Source organism: Chiloscyllium plagiosum, unplaced genomic scaffold (genome assembly GCF_037043375.1).
Source record: "Chiloscyllium plagiosum isolate Xiang-an unplaced genomic scaffold, Cpla_swu_hap1 HiC_scaffold_10, whole genome shotgun sequence".
Lineage (NCBI taxonomy): Eukaryota > Metazoa > Chordata > Chondrichthyes > Orectolobiformes > Hemiscylliidae > Chiloscyllium > Chiloscyllium plagiosum.
This window is the reverse complement of record NW_028270148.1, coordinates 117,497,134-117,515,432: the sequence shown is the minus strand read 5'-3', so window position 1 is coordinate 117,515,432 and position 18,299 is coordinate 117,497,134. Positions and strand designations below refer to the sequence as shown.

At 41.2% G+C, this 18,299-nt stretch overlaps 1 protein-coding gene and 1 long non-coding RNA gene across 4 annotated transcripts in view; one reads left to right on the top strand and one right to left on the bottom strand.

Annotated features, from left to right (window-relative positions):
• The window catches only part of vps54 (VPS54 subunit of GARP complex), a 102,230-nt gene that overhangs the window by 26,428 nt on the left and 57,503 nt on the right, over positions 1-18,299 (bottom strand). For 2 of the 3 annotated variants that reach the window (XM_087991701.1, XM_087991703.1), the window contains exons 14-18: positions 15,392-15,573; positions 9,998-10,110; positions 7,587-7,650; positions 1,163-1,268; positions 281-368 (exon numbers count right to left, since the gene is read on the bottom strand). In XM_087991701.1, coding sequence (XP_087847827.1) covers positions 281-368; positions 1,163-1,268; positions 7,587-7,650; positions 9,998-10,110; positions 15,392-15,573 — 553 coding nt within the window. The remainder of the gene's footprint in view (positions 1-280; positions 369-1,162; positions 1,269-7,586; positions 7,651-9,997; positions 10,111-15,391; positions 15,574-18,299) is intronic. The other variant, XM_087991702.1, reaches the window with a different exon arrangement.
• LOC148149066 (uncharacterized) lies at positions 722-17,480 on the top strand. The gene is made up of 3 exons (XR_015758546.1): positions 722-859; positions 10,617-10,814; positions 16,896-17,480. It is a non-coding gene; the product is annotated as an uncharacterized LOC148149066 (long non-coding RNA).

Genomic DNA, 18,299 nt, shown 5'->3' with positions numbered 1-18,299 from the left:
ACCAGAATACAGCTGAAAATGTGTTGCTGGAAAAGCGCAGCAGGTCAGGCAGCATCCAAGGAGCAGGAGATGCCCAAAACGTCGATTTTCCTGCTCCTTGGATGCTGCCTGACCTGCTGCGCTTTTCCAGCAACACATTTTCAGCTCTGATCTCCAGCATCTGCAGTCCTCACTTTCTCCTCGAAGATTTTAACTAGAATACAGCCAAGTTCACTGAATACATAACAAATACACAGAAAAATAAGCTAGATCAATTACTTAAGAAAGACAGAAATAATACCTAGGTTTTTCGTAGTTATTGTTTTCAATCCTACCACCTGCAAGGCACCTGCTCCAAGCACAAGCTGACAGCTTCGAGAATTAAAATGCTAAAAGAAAATAAGGAAAACACCGTAAGAGCGTGTTTATGGAAACGCTTTAAATTTACGTATTATTGCTTGGAATAACTTTCCAGATGATAACCAATGATATCTAAATTGTTAATTACCATTCAAAATAATTAATAAATGACAAAAGGAAGCTTCACTTGAACATTGATACAGATACAAAGAGCCTGTAAACCATAAAACAAGTTCTAGCAGCTGGTACATTAAAGGTGAGAAAGGTATGAAGAAATATATTTGAGGATATTGGATAATTGAGTTCGGCCCTCTTGAGTTCAATGGGGCCCACAACATGTTTGTTTCTCTCTGTCAGGAAAGAATCATCTCAAAGTGTTTCCTGATGATCTGTCTGGAACTGAACAGGAGTTAGCACTGTCAACTGGATCCACGGATACCAGCCAGGTAGCTCATTCAAGAAATGCAAAAGAACTCACATCAGTGCAACAGATGTTCAAACCAAACAGAGAAGGTTGCAGGTAGGGAGACCTTTATATCTGTATTCAATCCATGTAGTTGCAACTGGAAGAAGCATATTGGTCATCAGCAATTACAAATTTCATTCCAATAAAAAGTAAGCATTAGTCCAAGAAAACTAAAGGATTTCCACAAAGATTCACTTTCATTTATGTCACCTTATTTCTCCACCCTTGTAGTCAGGAGCTCACGCTTGTCCAGGCTATCATTGTTTACACGCATGCTGGCAAGCTAATCAACCATGGATAGCATCACAGCTAAGATACATTATTATAATAAATAGTTTTTCACTAAATAACAAATACCTTTAATAAATCTGAGAGGCGAGTAAGCATGTCAGTAGTAATGGAAGGAATGTCATCTACACACTGACAGTATTCAAATATAATTCTTATTAACAGCAAAACAGTCCTGAAAAGAGAAAAGAAATAGATAATTATGAATCTAATGTTTACAATATTAATTGCTTACTTGTATAAGAAGTATAACCATATATACAAGATAACTGTTGTACAATGTTGCTTCATAAGCCAATGCACCAGAATCCAAGCAGATCAAATATACCGCATATTTTTAAGATGAGGGGGGAAAGTTTTAAGAAGTAAGTGAGGGGCAATGTTTTTTCCCCACAAAGAGTGGCTCATGTGTAGAGTGAACTGCCAAATGAAGTGGTGGATGCAGGTACAGTTACAACCGCTAAGAGACATTCATGTACTTATCTAAATAAGAAAGGTTTGGGCAGGATATGGGCCATGTGCAGGCAGGTGGGACTAGTCTAGTTTGGGATTATGGTTGGCATGAACTGGTTGGAACGAAGGGTTGGTTTAAACACTGTATGACTCTATGACAAGGTGCTACAGTGATGCTTATGGACATTTGAACTTTATTTATAGGTTTAAGAATATGTGTAGCTCTTAAAATTTAAAGTAACCCCAATCATAACCACAGCTGAAAACCCATTAATAAATTTTATAGTCTGAACAAGTATTCTAATTGGCATGAAGAGGTGAGTGTAGTGGCCATTGCCATGGAGCAGGTACTGCAGAAGCTGAAATGTTTCAAGATGGTTAATAGATTTTATAAATACATTAAGGTCAAAAGGGTAACTAGGGAGAGAATAGGGCTCCTCAAAGATCAGCAAGGCAGTCTTTGTGTGGAACCACAGGAGATGGGGAAGATACTAAATGAGGATTTTGATCAGTGTTTACTGTGGACAAGGACATGGAAGATATGGAATGTGGAGAAATAGATGGTGACATCTTGAAAAATATCCATATTACAGAGATGGTGGTGCCGGACGCCTTAAAACGCTTAAAAGTGGGCAAATCCTCAGGACCTGATCAGGTGCACCCGAGAACTCTCAGGGAAGCTAGAGAAGTGATTGCTGGGCCCCTTGCTGAGATATTTGAATCATCGATCGTCACAGGTGCAGTCCCGGAAGACTGGAGGTTGGCAAACATAGTGCAACTGTTTAAGAAGGGCGGTAAGGAACAGTCAGGGAACTATAGACCGGTGGTAGGCAAGTTATTGCAGGGAATTCTGAGGGACAGGATTTACATGTATTTGGAAAGGCAAGGACTGATTCGGGATAGTCAACATGGCTTTATGCATGGGAAATCATGGCTCACTAACTTGATTGAGTTTTTTGAAGAAATAGCAAAGAGGATTGATGAGGGTGGAGAGGTGGACATGATCTATATGAACATCAGTAAGGCATTCAACAAGGTTCCTCATGGTAGACTGATTAGTAAGGTTAGATTGCATGGAATACAGGGAGTAGTCACTTGGATATAGAACTAGCTCAAAGGTAGAAGACAGAGGGTGGTGATGGACGGTTGCTTCTCAGACTGGAGGCTTGTGACCAGTGGTATGCTGCAAGAATCAGTGCTGGGTCCACTACTTTTCAGCATTTATATAGATGATTTCAATGTGAGCACAAAGTACGGTTAGCAAGTTTGTAAATTACACCAAAATTGGAGGTTCAGTGGACAGTGAAGAAGGTTACTCAGAGTACAACGGGATCTTGATCAGATGGGCCGAGTGGCAGATGGAGTTTAATTTAGATAAGTGGAATGGCAATTCAGGGCAGGACTTATACACTTAATGGTATGGTCCTAGGGAGTGTTGCTGAACAAAGAGACCTTGGAGTGCAGGTTCACAGTTCCTTTAAAGTGGAGTCGCAGGTAGATAGGATAGTGAAGGCAGCGTTGGGTATACTTTCCTTTCTTGGTCAGAGTATTGAGAATAGGAGTTGGGAGGTCATGTTAATTCGGCCACTTTTGGAGTACTGTGTGCAATTATGGTCTCCCTCCTATAGGAAGGATATTGTGAAACTTAAAAGGGTTCAGAAAAGATTTACAAGGATGTTGCCAGGGTTGGAGGGTTTGAGCTACAGGGAGAGGCTGAACAGGCTGGGGCTGTTTTCCCTGGAGCGTTGGAGGCTGAGGGGTGACCTGATAGAGGTTTATAAACTCATGAGGGCCATGGATAGGGTAAGTAGACAAGGTATTTTTCCATGGGTGGGGGAGTCCAGAACTATAGGGCATGGGTTTAAGGTGAAAGGGGAATGATTTAAAAGGGACCTAAGGGGCAACTTTTTCACGCAGAGGGTGGTGCGTGTATGGAATGAGCTGCCAGAGGAAGTGGAGGAGGCTGGTACATTTAAAAGGCATCTGGATTGGTATACAAATAGGAAGGGTTTAGAGGGATACGGGTCAAGTGCTGGCAGGTGGGACTCGATGAATTTAGAATATCTGGTTTGTACCGACGAATTGGACCGAAGGGTCTGTTTCCGTGCGTGTGCATCGCTATGATACTATGACTACACCCCAGGTTCTGAAGGAGACAACTAAGGCATTGGTGGTAAGCTTTCAGGAATCACTGGAATTAGGGAGGATCTCAGAGCACTGGAAAATTACTAATCTAACACCCCAGTTTAAGGAGGGTAGGGGAGGCAGTTAGCCTAACCGCAATCATTAATAAGATTTTAGAATTCGCTAATAAGGCTGAAATTGCAGAGTACTTGAAAGTGCATAGTAAAATTGGGCTCAGACAGCACAGCTTCCTCAAAGGAAGGTCATGCCTGACAAATGTTTTAAATTCTTTGAGGCGGTAACAAGCAAGTTAGACAAAGGAGGATGTGATCTATTTGGATTTCCAGGAGGCCTTTGACAAGATGCCACACAGGAGGCTGCTCAATAAGCTAAGATACTGACAGGGAGAGAGGAATAGCTGAAGGCAGAGTGTGGGGATAAAAGGATCTTTTTCAGGATGGCAGCTGGTGTCGAATGGAGTTCCAGAGGTCCATGTTGGGACCACAACTATTCACGATATAAAGTAACGAAGTGGATGAAGGAACTGAGGACATTGTTGCAGATGACACGATGATAGGGTAGAGGGACAAGTAATGCTGAAGAAGTGGGGAGGCTGTGGATGGACTTGGGAGAATTTAGGAAAGTGGGACAAAAAAGTGGCAGATGGAATACAATGGGACTAAGGTAATCATTTACATGTGACAAAGTGACTACAGGGCACTTTTATCACTATGAGCAAAATACAGATAGAGCAAATTCAATTCAAACAAACATTTCTAAACACAAAAACACTGATCCTGCTGCATCAGAAACAATAAGCTGCTGTGGCTCTTGGCAAAGATCCATGTTAAAGATTTCTAGACGAATGTTCAGAAGGATCATTTTGCATTTATAAAAGCTCTGATGGAAATTGCCAAGGCTAGGCTATAGATGAAGGAGGAGCCTTCATTTTATCAAAGGGATTCCATGAAAGTCCAGGTTCCAGAGGCTGAACTATAAGTAATGGTTTTGTAATACAGAACGTGTATTAGTGAAGGACACATTTTGTTGAAGCTTTTTGTTTTCCACTCATCAGGATTATTCACAAGAATACTAACTAGAGGGGAAGCTCAACACTTGTATGCATGAGAACAGAGTACTGATTGGTTGGCAAGTGGTGACTCTGGTAAGTAGGGTATTGCCATGGAGAATGCATCCTAGGTTTGTAAACAGGGTTTGTTTTCAATGGAACGCATGAGGTCGAGGGGCAACTTAACAGAAGTTCATAAGATTGTGAATGGCTATGGATAGAGTGGAAAGTATGAGGCTATTTACCAGGTTGGAGGGGTCAATTACTCAGGAACACAGATTCAAGATGCAAGGTGGGAAGTTTAAAAGAGATGCGCAAAGCAAGTTCTTCACACAAAGGGTGGTGAGTGCCTGGAACACACTGCCAGAGGAGGTGATAGAAGCAGACACAGTAATAGCATTCAAGAAGCACCTGGACAAATACATAAATAGAAAGGGAATAGAGGAATACAGAGCCTGTAAGTGAAGACAGGTTTAGCAGGGAAGGGCAAAATGCACCAGTGCAGGCTCGGAGGGCCAAAGGTCCTGTTCTTGTGCTGTATTGTTCTTCGTTCTTTTAATGCTGACTAATATTTAATTCCCAGGCTTTGATTACACCTTAAAATAGTTTGACTATGATTAGTCAGGGCATTGTCATGAGAGGTGAGCCAACAAATGGCTCAGCTATTTTGTTGAGTTGAAACAGGCATATTGTGTTCACATGTTTTTTCTGTCTGCATATCCTGGAAACTCCCTGCATTATTAACAGGATCTTGTCCTTTGCAGACAGAAATAACACATTCTCACACTGTGCCTGTTTCAACTCAACAAAATAGGTGACACCCATGTGCTGACTTGGCAAAACATGTCTTTGTTCAGTAAAACACAGTTTAAAGTATGGCACAGTATCACATTTATATTTCCAACATACATGTTTTAAAAAGAATAACATTTTCAGTTTTCCGTACCTGTGCTGACACCAAAGCAATTTCATTTGCTCATGTCTATTTGGCACACTCATGCACTTGGAAACGTGAAGGTACTGCTCTCTCAGCACCTCAATATACACGATGCTGCCTACTCTGAAACCCTGCAGTATCTCTCCTCCATCAGTTCACTTAAGTCCCTCATTTCATTGCTAATTAGCTGGCTAGGTGATCTACACTCAGCTTGCTGACTGATCCTTGCTCTGTCCTCACTTTGGACAGCACAAACAACTCTGGTAAAATTGGAAGGTTGTTCAATGACAAATTGCTGGAGAAGCTTTCCCTTCATAAATGATCAATTTTTGGTGCAATGATGTCAAGTGGTCAATGGCCACCTGTTTAAAATCATCCAATTCCTCAAAAATGGAAATAGTTTTAATGATATGTGGGCATTTGCACTAAGTTATTGCATGATGCAGTAATATACTGATATTTTAGTCTGAATTATTTACTTTGTTAAATGTATATCGATATTATTCTCTACTAATTTGTCTGTGGATTATTACAAAAATATATCCTGTCAATCATGAAACTGTTTTGACAAATATTTTGTGATTGATGGTGAAGTGTGGTATGAAAGCAGCACCTCCAGCCTGACTCCAGTAGGGACAACGATCATTCCACTTCTGGAGAGTCATACTCGACTTGAAACATTAACTCGGCTTTCTCTCCACAGATGCTGCCAGACCTGCCGAGTTTCTCCATCATTTCCTGTTTTTATTTAAATGAATGTATTTGAGGGCAGTTTTTAAAACTGGTTTTTCCACCATAAAGTTTCAAAACAACTCCATGTCAAACAGATTGAATTGTGCAAGATCTGCTTAGGAGTCTATATGCAGGATCTCTGACCTCAGGGTTAATGATGGGTCTCACAATGTACAAGTCAACATGTTAACAGGATGTTCTATTGTTTTATACAAAAGTTCCAAATCTGTTTCACATTGTGACCCGATTTGATGGGACCCCATGCCTAAAGGGGAATGGTAAGGAATTGGATGTAGGAGGGATTAGAGGGTAAGACAAGTGTGACATCGGTGGTGGTATAGGTGAAGGCACGAAGGACCTCAACAGTAACAGGGGGGATTGGTAGCTGTTCAATCAGCAGGGCATTTTAAATAAAAAGTCATCTTGTGTTTTCCACTGGATTTTTCAGAAAATGCAAGCTTCCAGGATTGGGCAGAGGGGCAATGGCCATTAATTGAAAACCAAGGATTTAACCTCACCACCAACATTGCAGAAGTGACCCTTCTTCTGGGCTATGATCACCAGGAAGCAAAGCCTTGTTTTAAACACTATTCTGCTTTTCCTGTCGCTCATTAACTCTGTATATTCTCTAACTCTCAAATAAACTTAATCATATTAGTCTTTTCAGAATGGGCTATTAAGCATCACAAAACAGGGAAAAGGCTGGAAACAACCTCCAGAGCTTCATAAAATAAACCCGAGCCACTGAGAGACAGCAGAGTTTCCCGCCCACAATGCAAATAATGGTTATGAACTTTATGAAACCTGTTAATCTGATGGAAGAACGAACAGGGGGGTGGGGGGAAGCCCACACAACAATGAATTGTATCTATCCAACAACAGCCCACGGTATAATGAATGCCTATTTCCCATCTACAGCCCACGATAATGAATGACCTTTACCCAATTACAGTCCTCAGTATAAATGGCACATTTATCCGGGTAGGTGCCATTCATTGTAGTGAGGACTGAAACTGAGTTAAGTGCCATTCATTATACTGAGGACTGTAATTGGGTAATAATTGGCATTTACCCAATTACAGTCCTCAACATAATGAATGGCACTTACCCAGCTAGTTTATACTACAAAAACTGGCATTTACCCAATTATAGTTCACACTATAGTGAATGGCACTTACCCTACTACAGCATATTTCTGCCCATCAACAAACAGAAAATCAGCCGGCTTTCTTTCTTGTGGAACTAAGGAGTAAACAAGTTGTTATTCATATGATGAAATAGTCATTGTCATTCATATGATGAAATAGCAATTGTTATTCACATTATGAAATAGTAATTTCTGCAATATTTTCAAATTTCAAGTTGTTTCTACCGAAATTATATTTTGATAAATACTGATTGTGCAAAACTGCTTTATAACTCAGAAACTACCAATTTTAGAAAGAGAGACAGTTAAAGCTTTTTGTTTGGCTCTCTTCAAGACTGGAACATGAAATCCAGCACCAATTTCAACAGCATGAGAAAAGTGTTTTGATTTGGTTGCATCACGGTTCTCAGAGTGATGTATCAGGAAACTTTAACTGACAGTTTTTGCTGGTTGGCTAAACTACCAGGCAGGTAGACTCTGGCAATATTCATATACACTTGCTCGATGAGAAAATCTGCCATGTATGGATATATTGTTGGGTGTACAGCCTCCATTCCTGGCATTACACCGGAACTGAAACTCACTTACTACTTTACTCATTTGTGTGGTTGGCAAAACTTATTTCTGGGTTGACGGTAGCAGGTGGTTAGTCAAAATATTGTGTGCGTGCTCACTGCAAAGTCACAGTGTGAGACAGCTAGCTTCGCCTACTGATCAAATATTTGAGACACCTTCTGGTATCACTGTATTGAGTTAGACTCAGCACCTTCAGCACCAGAAGTAGCAGCCTCAGCCTCTTGTCAATCCCTTTTTTTGTGATACAGAGATAGCAAGTCAAACCAAAAGGGTCTCACCAGCATTGGATTCACAACACAGTGAAATTAAAAGTAAATGGCCCTCAAAATTTGCTAATTGTTCCTAACTAATCTTTACAAATAACAGATCTTGGATAATAAGTTTATAACTGAAGAAAAATTAACAATTTATTATGAATAATGTAACTTTAGAAGAACACAGACAAACAAGTTAATTTAATTAATATCTGCAATCTAAAGCCCAGTCTTCTTCGATCATAACCCCTACTCAGTTAAGAAGTAGATTAAAAAATAAACAAAATCATAATTTTCCAGTTTAATAAACCATTTCAAATTATGGATACCAGGCCTTCATGAAATCCTTGGACAACGGTTATTCCGCAGGCAAGAATACAATTCTTAACACATATTCATAATAGAAGTTTTGCCTGAGTTCCAAATAACAGCAGTTTCAGCAGACACCCAGAAATATGCAACCATTTCCTACAGACCGAGACTCTTTTATTTCTCAGAACATTCAACGGTTCAATAAAGAACAACCTCGATTATCCGTATGAGACAGGCAGGGAGTATTTTGTTCAGATAACTGATTGTTCGGATAACGTGCTTACGGGACCTTGAGATCTTGTTCGGATAATCTGAAATTCAGATACTTAATGCTTGGATAACCAGGTTGTTCTGTAATGTGACAGAAAACTAGAGAGCGCCAAATACAACAGCAGTATCTGGAGCTTCTGAAAATCGCTCTCCTGCCAAACCCAAGTCAGAACTGTTCTCTTTCTCCTTTCACTAAACAGTCTCTGTGATTGGTTGGCCAGCGCCAGTTCTTCCTCAATTGGCCAATTCAACATCCAATCGGTTGCCAGCCTTGAACATTGCAACAGCTTGGTGCTGATTCATCTCCAATGTCCTCAAAACATTAAGTTGCATTACCTTCCAGGTCAGTTCCCAACATCTGTTTTTGTTCTCTTTTAAAACAAGCTGCTGTTCAAAGTTCAATTCAACCTCAACTCTCAGTTCCAAACCAAAAAAAAGAGAAAAATAGTGAGTGTATACACTTTTATGAATGCAAATGAAATCAGGCTAGGAGAGATAGATGTTTTTTCTTTCTTGTAGGTGGCTCAGTCTAGTATAATTCTCAGACATTTGAACATTTTCACATGCTAACTAACAAGACATTCAACATTTAAACCACTTAAAATTTTACAATTATACAGAAATATGTTTAGCTGTTTGGTAGCACAAAATGTGAGAAGCGCTGAAAGGTCAATGTCATGACCAATAAGAGACAACCTGTCTGTTTGAAATCCAACAAAAGCAGTCAACAGTCAATCATCATCAACTGCTGCATTCCCCAGGGCAACCCCTCTTCCTTATTCTTTTACGCAGAGTCCAATTGCCAACCAATGAGTACCCTACACTCAAACAGTGTAAATGCTGATTTTCCCCCTTATTGGTATTTCTTGCGAACTGTCCTGATGAGTCCAAGATGAAAGCTCAACCAATGTTTTTTCAGCAAAGAAATATATTCCTATCCATATTTAGAAGTTAAGACATTTCCTCCAACAAGAAGGATCCGACAAGAAGTTGATTCTTCTTTTTAACCAATAATCTACAAAGCACTGACCTGTTGCTTTTTTCTCTGGTAAAGCAATCACTCCATCCTCAATGGAATTGACCAAGTCCTGAAACTCAGCTGGAACTTCAGCCTGTTTCCATCGCTCATTATCCAACAGAAGACTACAACACATCAAGAAATGATTGATCAGAAACCCCTACAGTAGGATTTCCATAATTATACATGTACCTAACTACTTTATAAAAATCTGACCTTTATGGAATTGCTCCACTTTGATATAATTTGACATACTAAAGAGAGACCAGTTCAATCAGGATTAGAGGTTAAGGAACAAACAGTTGAGTTAGAAACTATCCATAGTAAGTGAGCCTACGTTGCTCATTTGTGTATTTTACAGTTGAATAAAGAAAATAGAAAGCTGCAGGAATTGGTAAAAACGCTAACCTAATGGAAGGCGCTGTACCTTATACCAGGAAAAGGCTATGGATAGATACAACACTGAGACTGCTAAAAGTAGATCCTGATGTTGAAACTGATAGTGAAATGACATCTTTGGTATAGTAAAAAAAAACATGCCCAATAGAAATCTGTGAACAGACAGCAGCTAAGATTGTTATCTTGAGAATGTTTTTAATAGTGCTTCCTCCACTGTTTAATCTCTGTGTAGTGAGACACAGCCAGTGTGTAATGTCACCCATGATCTGGAAGCGATGGACAAAGGAATAGGACCCTCAGGCACAGTTAGAGACGAGATGAACAAGTCTCTTCCCCCAGTGAAGTTAAAGAAACCCTCTGAAAATTGGATTGTATTCACAGAGAATTACCATGGCAGTTACAAGGACAGCATCCCTTACAATCGACTGAGGTCAGTACTCAAACAAGGATAATCTGAAAACTTTGTTGCTTCAAAACTTTCAAACCATTGAAAGCTTTAAAAAGACTTCTTTCTTAAGCTGGTACAGAAAAGATCTGTAAAAAAATGGTTTAGTCATTTATATAAATGATTTAGATGTGAATATAAGAGGTATGGTTAAATTAAATTAGATTCCCTACAGCATGGAAACAGCCCATTTGGCCAAACAGGTCCAGAATGATCCTTCGAAGAGTAACCCACCCAGACCCATTTCCTGACATTTACCACTGACTAATGCACTTAACACTATGGACAATTTAGCTTGGCTAATTCACCTAACTTGCACATCTTTGGACTGTGGGAAGAAATCCACGCAGATACGGGAAGAATGTGCAAACTCCACACAGACAATTGCTCAAGGCAGGAATCAAACCCCGGTCCTTAGCACTGAGAGGCAGCAGTGCTAACCACTGAGCCACCGTGCTGCCCTTTTGCAGAAGACACCAAAATTGGTGGTGTAGCGGCAACAAAGACGGTTACCTCAGATTACAAGAGGATCTTGATCAGATGTGCTAATGGGCCAAGGAGTGGCAGGTGGAGTTTAATTTAGATAAACATGAGGTGCTGCATGCTGGAAAGGCAAATCAGGACAGGACTTATACATTTAATGGCAAGGTCCTAGAGAGTGTTGCTGAACAAAGAGACCTTGGAGTGCAGGTTCATAGCTCCTTGAAAGTGGGCTCTCAGGTAGATAGGATCGTGAAGAAGGCATTTGGTATGCTTGCCTTTATTGGTCAGTGCATTGAGTATAGGAGTTGGGAGGTCATGTTGTGGCTGAACAGGACATTGGTTAAGCCACTTTTGGAATACTGCGTGCAGTTCTGGCCTCCCTGCTACAGAAAGGATACTGTGAAACTTGAAAGGACTCAGATTTACAAGGATGTTGCCAGGGTGGAGGATTTGAGCTACAATGAGTGGCTGGGACTGTTTTCCCTGGCTGAGGGGTGACCTTATAGAGGTTTATAGAATAGTGAGGGGCATGGATAAGGTGAATAGTCAAGGTCTTTTCCCTAGTGTAAGGGAGTCCAAAACGAGAGGGCATAGGTTTAAGGTGAGAGGGGAATATATAAAAGGGATCTAAGGGGAAACTTTTTCATGCAACGGGTGGTGAGAGTATGGAATGAGCTGCCAGAGGAAGTGGTGGAGACTAGTACAATTATAACATTTAAAAGGCAACTGGATGGGTATATGAAAAGGATGCATTGTACAGCTCTATGACTCTACATTAACTGGAGTTTAGAAGAATCGGGAGGGTCTCATAGAAACGCAAAAAATTCTGATAGGAGTAGACACAATAAACACAAGGATGATGTTCCCAATGATGGGGAGACAAGATCCAGGGGTGGGATAGGCAATTTAGGACTGAGATGAAATGAAGAGGAATCTCTTAACCCAGACAGCAGGGAGCATCTGGAATTCTCTGCCATGGAAAGCAGTTGAGACCAAAACACTAAATGTTTTCAAGAAGGACTTAGACTTAGTTTTGAGGGCCAAAGGGATCAAAGGCTATGGTGAGAAAGCAGGAACAAGGTACTGAGTTAGACAATCAACCAAGATCATATTGAATGGTGGGGCAGGCTCAAAGGGCTGAATGGCCTATGCTTGCTCCTACTTTTTATAATTCACTACTTTTGCACAAAATGGCTGGACTGTTCCTGGAAGAGGGTAACCTTTTTTTATGCAGAGGGTGGTGCATGTATGGAACAAGCTTCCAGAGGTGGAGATGGAGGTGAGTACAATTACAAGTATTCCCTGCTTTTCGAAAGTTCGCTTTATGCCACTTCGCTTTTAAGAAAGACGTACATTAGTACCTGTTTTCGCTAACCAAAAGAATCCAAAGATGATGTTCGATTTTACAAAAAATGGCAAAACTTTTCCCATATAAATGGGCGGCACGGTGGCACAGTGGTTAGCACTGCTGCCTCACAGCGCCTGAGACCCGGGTTCAATTCCCGCCTCAGGCGACTGACTGTGTGGAGTTTGCACATTCTCCCAGTGTCTGTGTGGGTTTCCTCCGGGTGCTCCGGTTTCCTCCCACAGTCCAAAAATGTGCAGGTTAGGTGAATTGGCCATGCTAGGTGAAGGGGTAAATGTAGGGGAATGTGTCTGGGTGGGTGCGCTTCGGCGGGTCAGTGTGGACTTGTTGGGCTGAAGGGCCTGTTTCCACACTGTAAGTAATCTAATCTAAATTAATACTTGTTCGTTTTACACCATTTCAGCTTACGAAAGGTTTCACAGGAACGCTCTACTTTCGGATACATTTAAGAGGCCTCTGTTTGGGTATTCGAATAGGAATGGTTTAGAGGGATATGGGCCAAGTGCTGGCAAATGGGACTTGGTCAGATTGGGATGTCTGGTCGATGCGGATGAGTTGGACCGAAGGGTGGGTGAAATTGCAGCATGGATTGGTACGTGGGATTTCAATGTTGTGGCCATTTCAGAGACATGGGTAGAGCAGGGACAAGAATTATTATTGTAGCTTCTGGGATTTAGATGTTTCAGTAAGAACAGAGAAAATGGTAAAAGAGGGGGTAGTGTGGCACTGTTATTGAAGGAGAGCATTACGGTTGCAGAAACGACATTTGAGGACTCGTCTATTGAGGTAGTATGAGCTGAGATTAGAAACAGGAAACGAGAGGTTACCCTGTTGGGCGTTTTCTATAGGCCTCCAAATAGTTCAACTTTCCTAATATTGACTGGAAATACTATAGTTTGAGTAATTTAGATGGGTCAGTTTTTGTCCAATGTATGCAAGAGGGTTTCCTGACACAGTATGTAGGTAGGCCAACAAGGGGAGAGGCCACATTAGATTTGGTACTGGGTAATGAACCTGGCCAGGTGTTAGATTTGGAGGTAGGTGAGCACTTTGGTGATAGTGACCACAATTCGGTTAGGTTTACTTTAGTAATGGAAAGGGATAGGTATATACCGCAAGGCAAGAGTTATAGCTGGGAGAAAGGCAACTATGATGCAATTAGGCAAGATTTAGGATTTTAGGGAGTTTTGAGAAGGTTGAGGTTCTGGATGTAGGTTTGCTCGCTGAGCTGGAAGGTTCATTTCCAGACGCTTCATCACCCTCCAATCAATAATACCATTATTGGCATAAAATTCACTAAAGAGGAGGAAAACAACAACAAACTGCCATTCCTAGATGTCACAGTAGAGCAAACAGCCAATGGGCAACTTCAAACCAGCGTCTACAGGAAAACAATACACATGGACCAAATATTGAACTACAGAAGCAATCATCCCAAGATCCACAAGCGAAAGTACATCAGACCATTAGTTCAACGAGCCACCACACACTGCAGCACAGAGGAACTGCGCAGAGCAGAGGAAAATCACCTATACCATGTATTCAAAAAGAATGGGTACCCAATGAACACAATCTGCTGATTTCTCAGCAACAAACACAAACAAGCACACAAATTGCGTCCAGAAACCCTAGCCACTCTCGCCTACATCAAAGACATCTTGGTAATGACTGCCAGATTACTCAGACCCCTTGGCATCATGGTAGCCCACAAACCCACCAACACACTAAAACAGCAGCTAATGAAATTGAAAAACCCTATACAGACAAGCAAAACTAATGCCATTTACAAAATACCGTGCAAGGACTGTAACAAACACTGCATTAGACAAACAAGCAGAAAACTAGCCACCAGGATACATGAACATCAAATAGCCATAAAATGACATGACCCTTTCTCACTAGTATCCTCACATACAGATGAGGAAGGACACCACTTCGACTGGGACAACACATCCATCTTAGGACAAGCCAAACAGGGACACGCACAAGAATTCCTAGAGGCACGGCATTCCAACCAGAACTCTATCAACAAACACATCGAGTTGGACCCCATCTACCACCCTCTGAGAAAAATGGAACAGGAAATGACATCACTGACCCAAAGAAACCCAAACATATAAATAAAAAGCAGGAATCATGTACACTGCTTTGCCTGAGGCCCACTGAAGATGTTACCTAGTAGGGTGATGAAACGTTTGGAAATGAACCTCCTAGCTCAGCGAGCAAACCTACATCCAGAAGATTTAGGATGCATTGGATTGGGAAGGAAACTACAGGGGATGGGCACAATTGAAATGTGGAGCTTATTCACGGACCAGCTACTGTGGGTCCTTGATAAGTACGTACTTGCCAGGCAGGAAAGAAGTTGTTGAGCGTGGGAGTCATGGTTTACTAAGGAAGTTGAATCTCTTGTCAAGTGGAAGGCGGCGGCTTATGTTAGGAGGAGATGTGAAGGCTCAGCTAGGGCGCTTCAGAGTTACAAGTTAGCCAGGAAAGACCTAAAGAGAGAGCTAAGAAGATTCAGGAGGGGACATGAGAAGTCATTGGCAGATTGGATCAAGGAAAACCCGAAGGCTTTCTACAGGTATATCAGGAATAAAAGAATGCTCAGCCCTTTTTAGTCTGGGTCGACCTTAACTTTCCTCTGATTTGAAATCAGTTTTGTCACTATAGTGATCAGCTCAGACTGCTTTTCCATCCCACCATGGTTTACCCAAGTTTTGTCTTCCGCTCTTCATGGAACCTGTTGACGAATTTATTGGCCTGGCTTTGCAGGGCTCCTCGGAGGGACATGCTGCGTCTGCTGCATATCCTTTCTGTTTCCTGGACAAACGTTTCCACTGTTCGTGACAGTGCCACAAACTCGGAGGAGTTCAGCTTTTCCAGAAAACCATCCTTAAAAGAAGAAACAGTAAAAAGAAACCATGAAGACAAATGAATGCAACAAAGCACAGACACATTACCATATAACTAATGCAAATATTTATCTATTTGCCCTTCTTGAATTATCTTCCATTCAACTACCTTGGTTTCGAGCTCTGTCCTATCCTTATATATTATTTAACCATGTACAGTGGATGGAGCAGCACAGCACACTAGCATGATGTCCTCACAGTGGCTGTGTTTGAACCCATCCCAGGTTTTCCAAGCTGAGGAAAACAGCACTAACAAGGCTGAAAAGATCAGTGAGAACAGGATGATAACTAATGAATGAAGACTGAAGATGGTCCCAATGACATTCATATACCTGTCTGCTATACATGCAGGTGACCTGGAGAAATTAAAACAAAAAATGATTGTTACTGCTTCACTGAAGGTCACATTGAAAATGAAAAATGAAAATGAATTCTGAAGAGCCAAAACAGACTCAAGGTGTTAACACTGTTTCTCTTTCCCAGCTGCTGCCAGAAACGCTGAGCTTCTCCAGCTTTCTCTGCTTTAGATTTCTGGCATCTGTAGAATTTCTCTTTTATAAATGAACATGTTGTTATTTAGTCCAGTCACTAAGAGACAAGAGGGCCTGAACATAGTGCTTGTAATCTGAAAAATGATTCATGATGTAATACGGACAATGTAAGATGTCAATAACAATCAGCAATAAAGAAATAAAGTGCGAGGAATGTGAATTCGAGGGAGAATAGCCAGAAGGGAATATTAAAAAATGAAACTTGCTTCTCCCTGACAATAGTAAAGTTTCAATGTGAAATGAGTTTAGATGTTTTCAGCCATGTTCCCACCAACTGTGGTTCTACAGTTCAGCACAATGTCAATCTCTGCAAGCTAATCTTAAACTTGACTGTGGCTTCAACTGGCACACTAGTCAGGGTAGTACAATAGAGGGCTCATGCTGTTTGCTTGTTACTTCTCCCCCACAGTATCTGCTGTGTTCTGCTTAATGTGCCGATTAGCTCACTCAGCTCCAAGTATTGCTGAGTCCAAAGTACAGAGAGAATTGGCATAAACCAGAAAAACTACTGACTGTATCAACACTGAACATTTATATTTTACAAAATGCCAAAGGTCTAACAACTGCCTGTGCATTCCCAACATGATCAGAAAACATAGAATTGGAACTTAATCACTTGTCAGTTAAAACAATGGGCTGAACTAGTCTGAAAATTAACATAAACCATTATTCAGTATCATTGATACTGCAGAGTTGTAGAGATTCGCAAATGGAGAATACCAATATTAATAAACTTAATGCTTTACAATAGGTAAGCCCATCACTGAAGCAATGTGAATATGGCCAGTCCCCATGAAGACAACTGCAACTCATTTCAACATAGGTTCCAAACTGTTTGGACAGCAAAACAAAACACCATCTTCCAGACCACCTAAGTCTAAGAACAAAGAAAATTTACAGCCCAGGAACAGGCCCTTCGCCCTCCAAGTCTGAGCCGATCCAAATGTACTGTCTAAACCTGTCGTCCAATTCCTAAGCATCTGTATCCCTCTGCTCCCCACCTACTCCTGCATCTGTCCAGACGCACCTTAAATGAATCTACCGTGCCTGCCTCTACTACCTCTGCTGGCAACGCGTTCCAGACACCCACCACCCTCTGTGTGAAGTATTTGCTGTATGTATTCCCCCTTAAACCTTTCACCTCTCACCTTGAAAGTGTGACCTCTTGTTATTGAATCTTTCACCCTGGGAAAAAGCTTGTCTCGATCCACCCTGTCTATACCCTTTATGATTTTGTAACCCTCCAATCAGGTCCCCCCTCAATCTCCTTTTTTCTAATGAAAACAAACCTAACCTACTCAACCTCTCTTCATAGCTAGCACCTTCCACACCAGGCAACATCCACATCATTTTGGTAATGTGGCGACCAGAACTGTACACAGTATTCTAAAAGTGGCCAAACCAAAGTCTTATATAATTTTAACATGACCTGCCAGCTCTTCTACTCAATATCCCATCCGATGAAGGCAAGCATACCATATGTTTTCTTGACCACTCTATCCACCTGTGCAGCCATCTTCAGGGTACAAAGACCTGAACTCCCAGATCTCTCTGCCCATCAACTTTTCCCAAGGCTCTTCCCATTTACAGTATAGTTCGGTATAGAATTAGACTTCCCAAAATGCATCACCTCACATTTGCCTGGATTGAACTCCACTTGCCACTTCTCCACCCAACTCTCCAGTCTATCTATACTCTCCTGTATTCTTTGACAGTCCCCTATGGTTTCTGCTGCTCCACCAATCTTCGTGTCATCAACTTACTGATCAGACCAACAGTGCCCTCTTCCAGATCATTTATGTATATCACAAACAACAGTGGCCCCAATACTGATCCCTGTGGAACACCACTGGTCACCTTTCTCCATTTCGGGAAACTCTCTTCAACCACTACTCTCTGTCTCCTGTTGCTCAACCAGTTCTTTATACATCTAGCTAGAACACCATACACACCATGTAACTTGACTTTCTCAATTAGTTTACCATGGGGAACCTTATCAAACATCCCGTCAGCAAACAAAAAGGTAAAAAAATCCTGAAAAGGTTTCAATTTGTTATTTTCCATTTAAAACTGCCAGTTTCTTAACAATACATAAAGTTGATAATTAAGATGAGCAGCACTTACACAGTTCAAGGAAATGAGGATCATTCCAGTA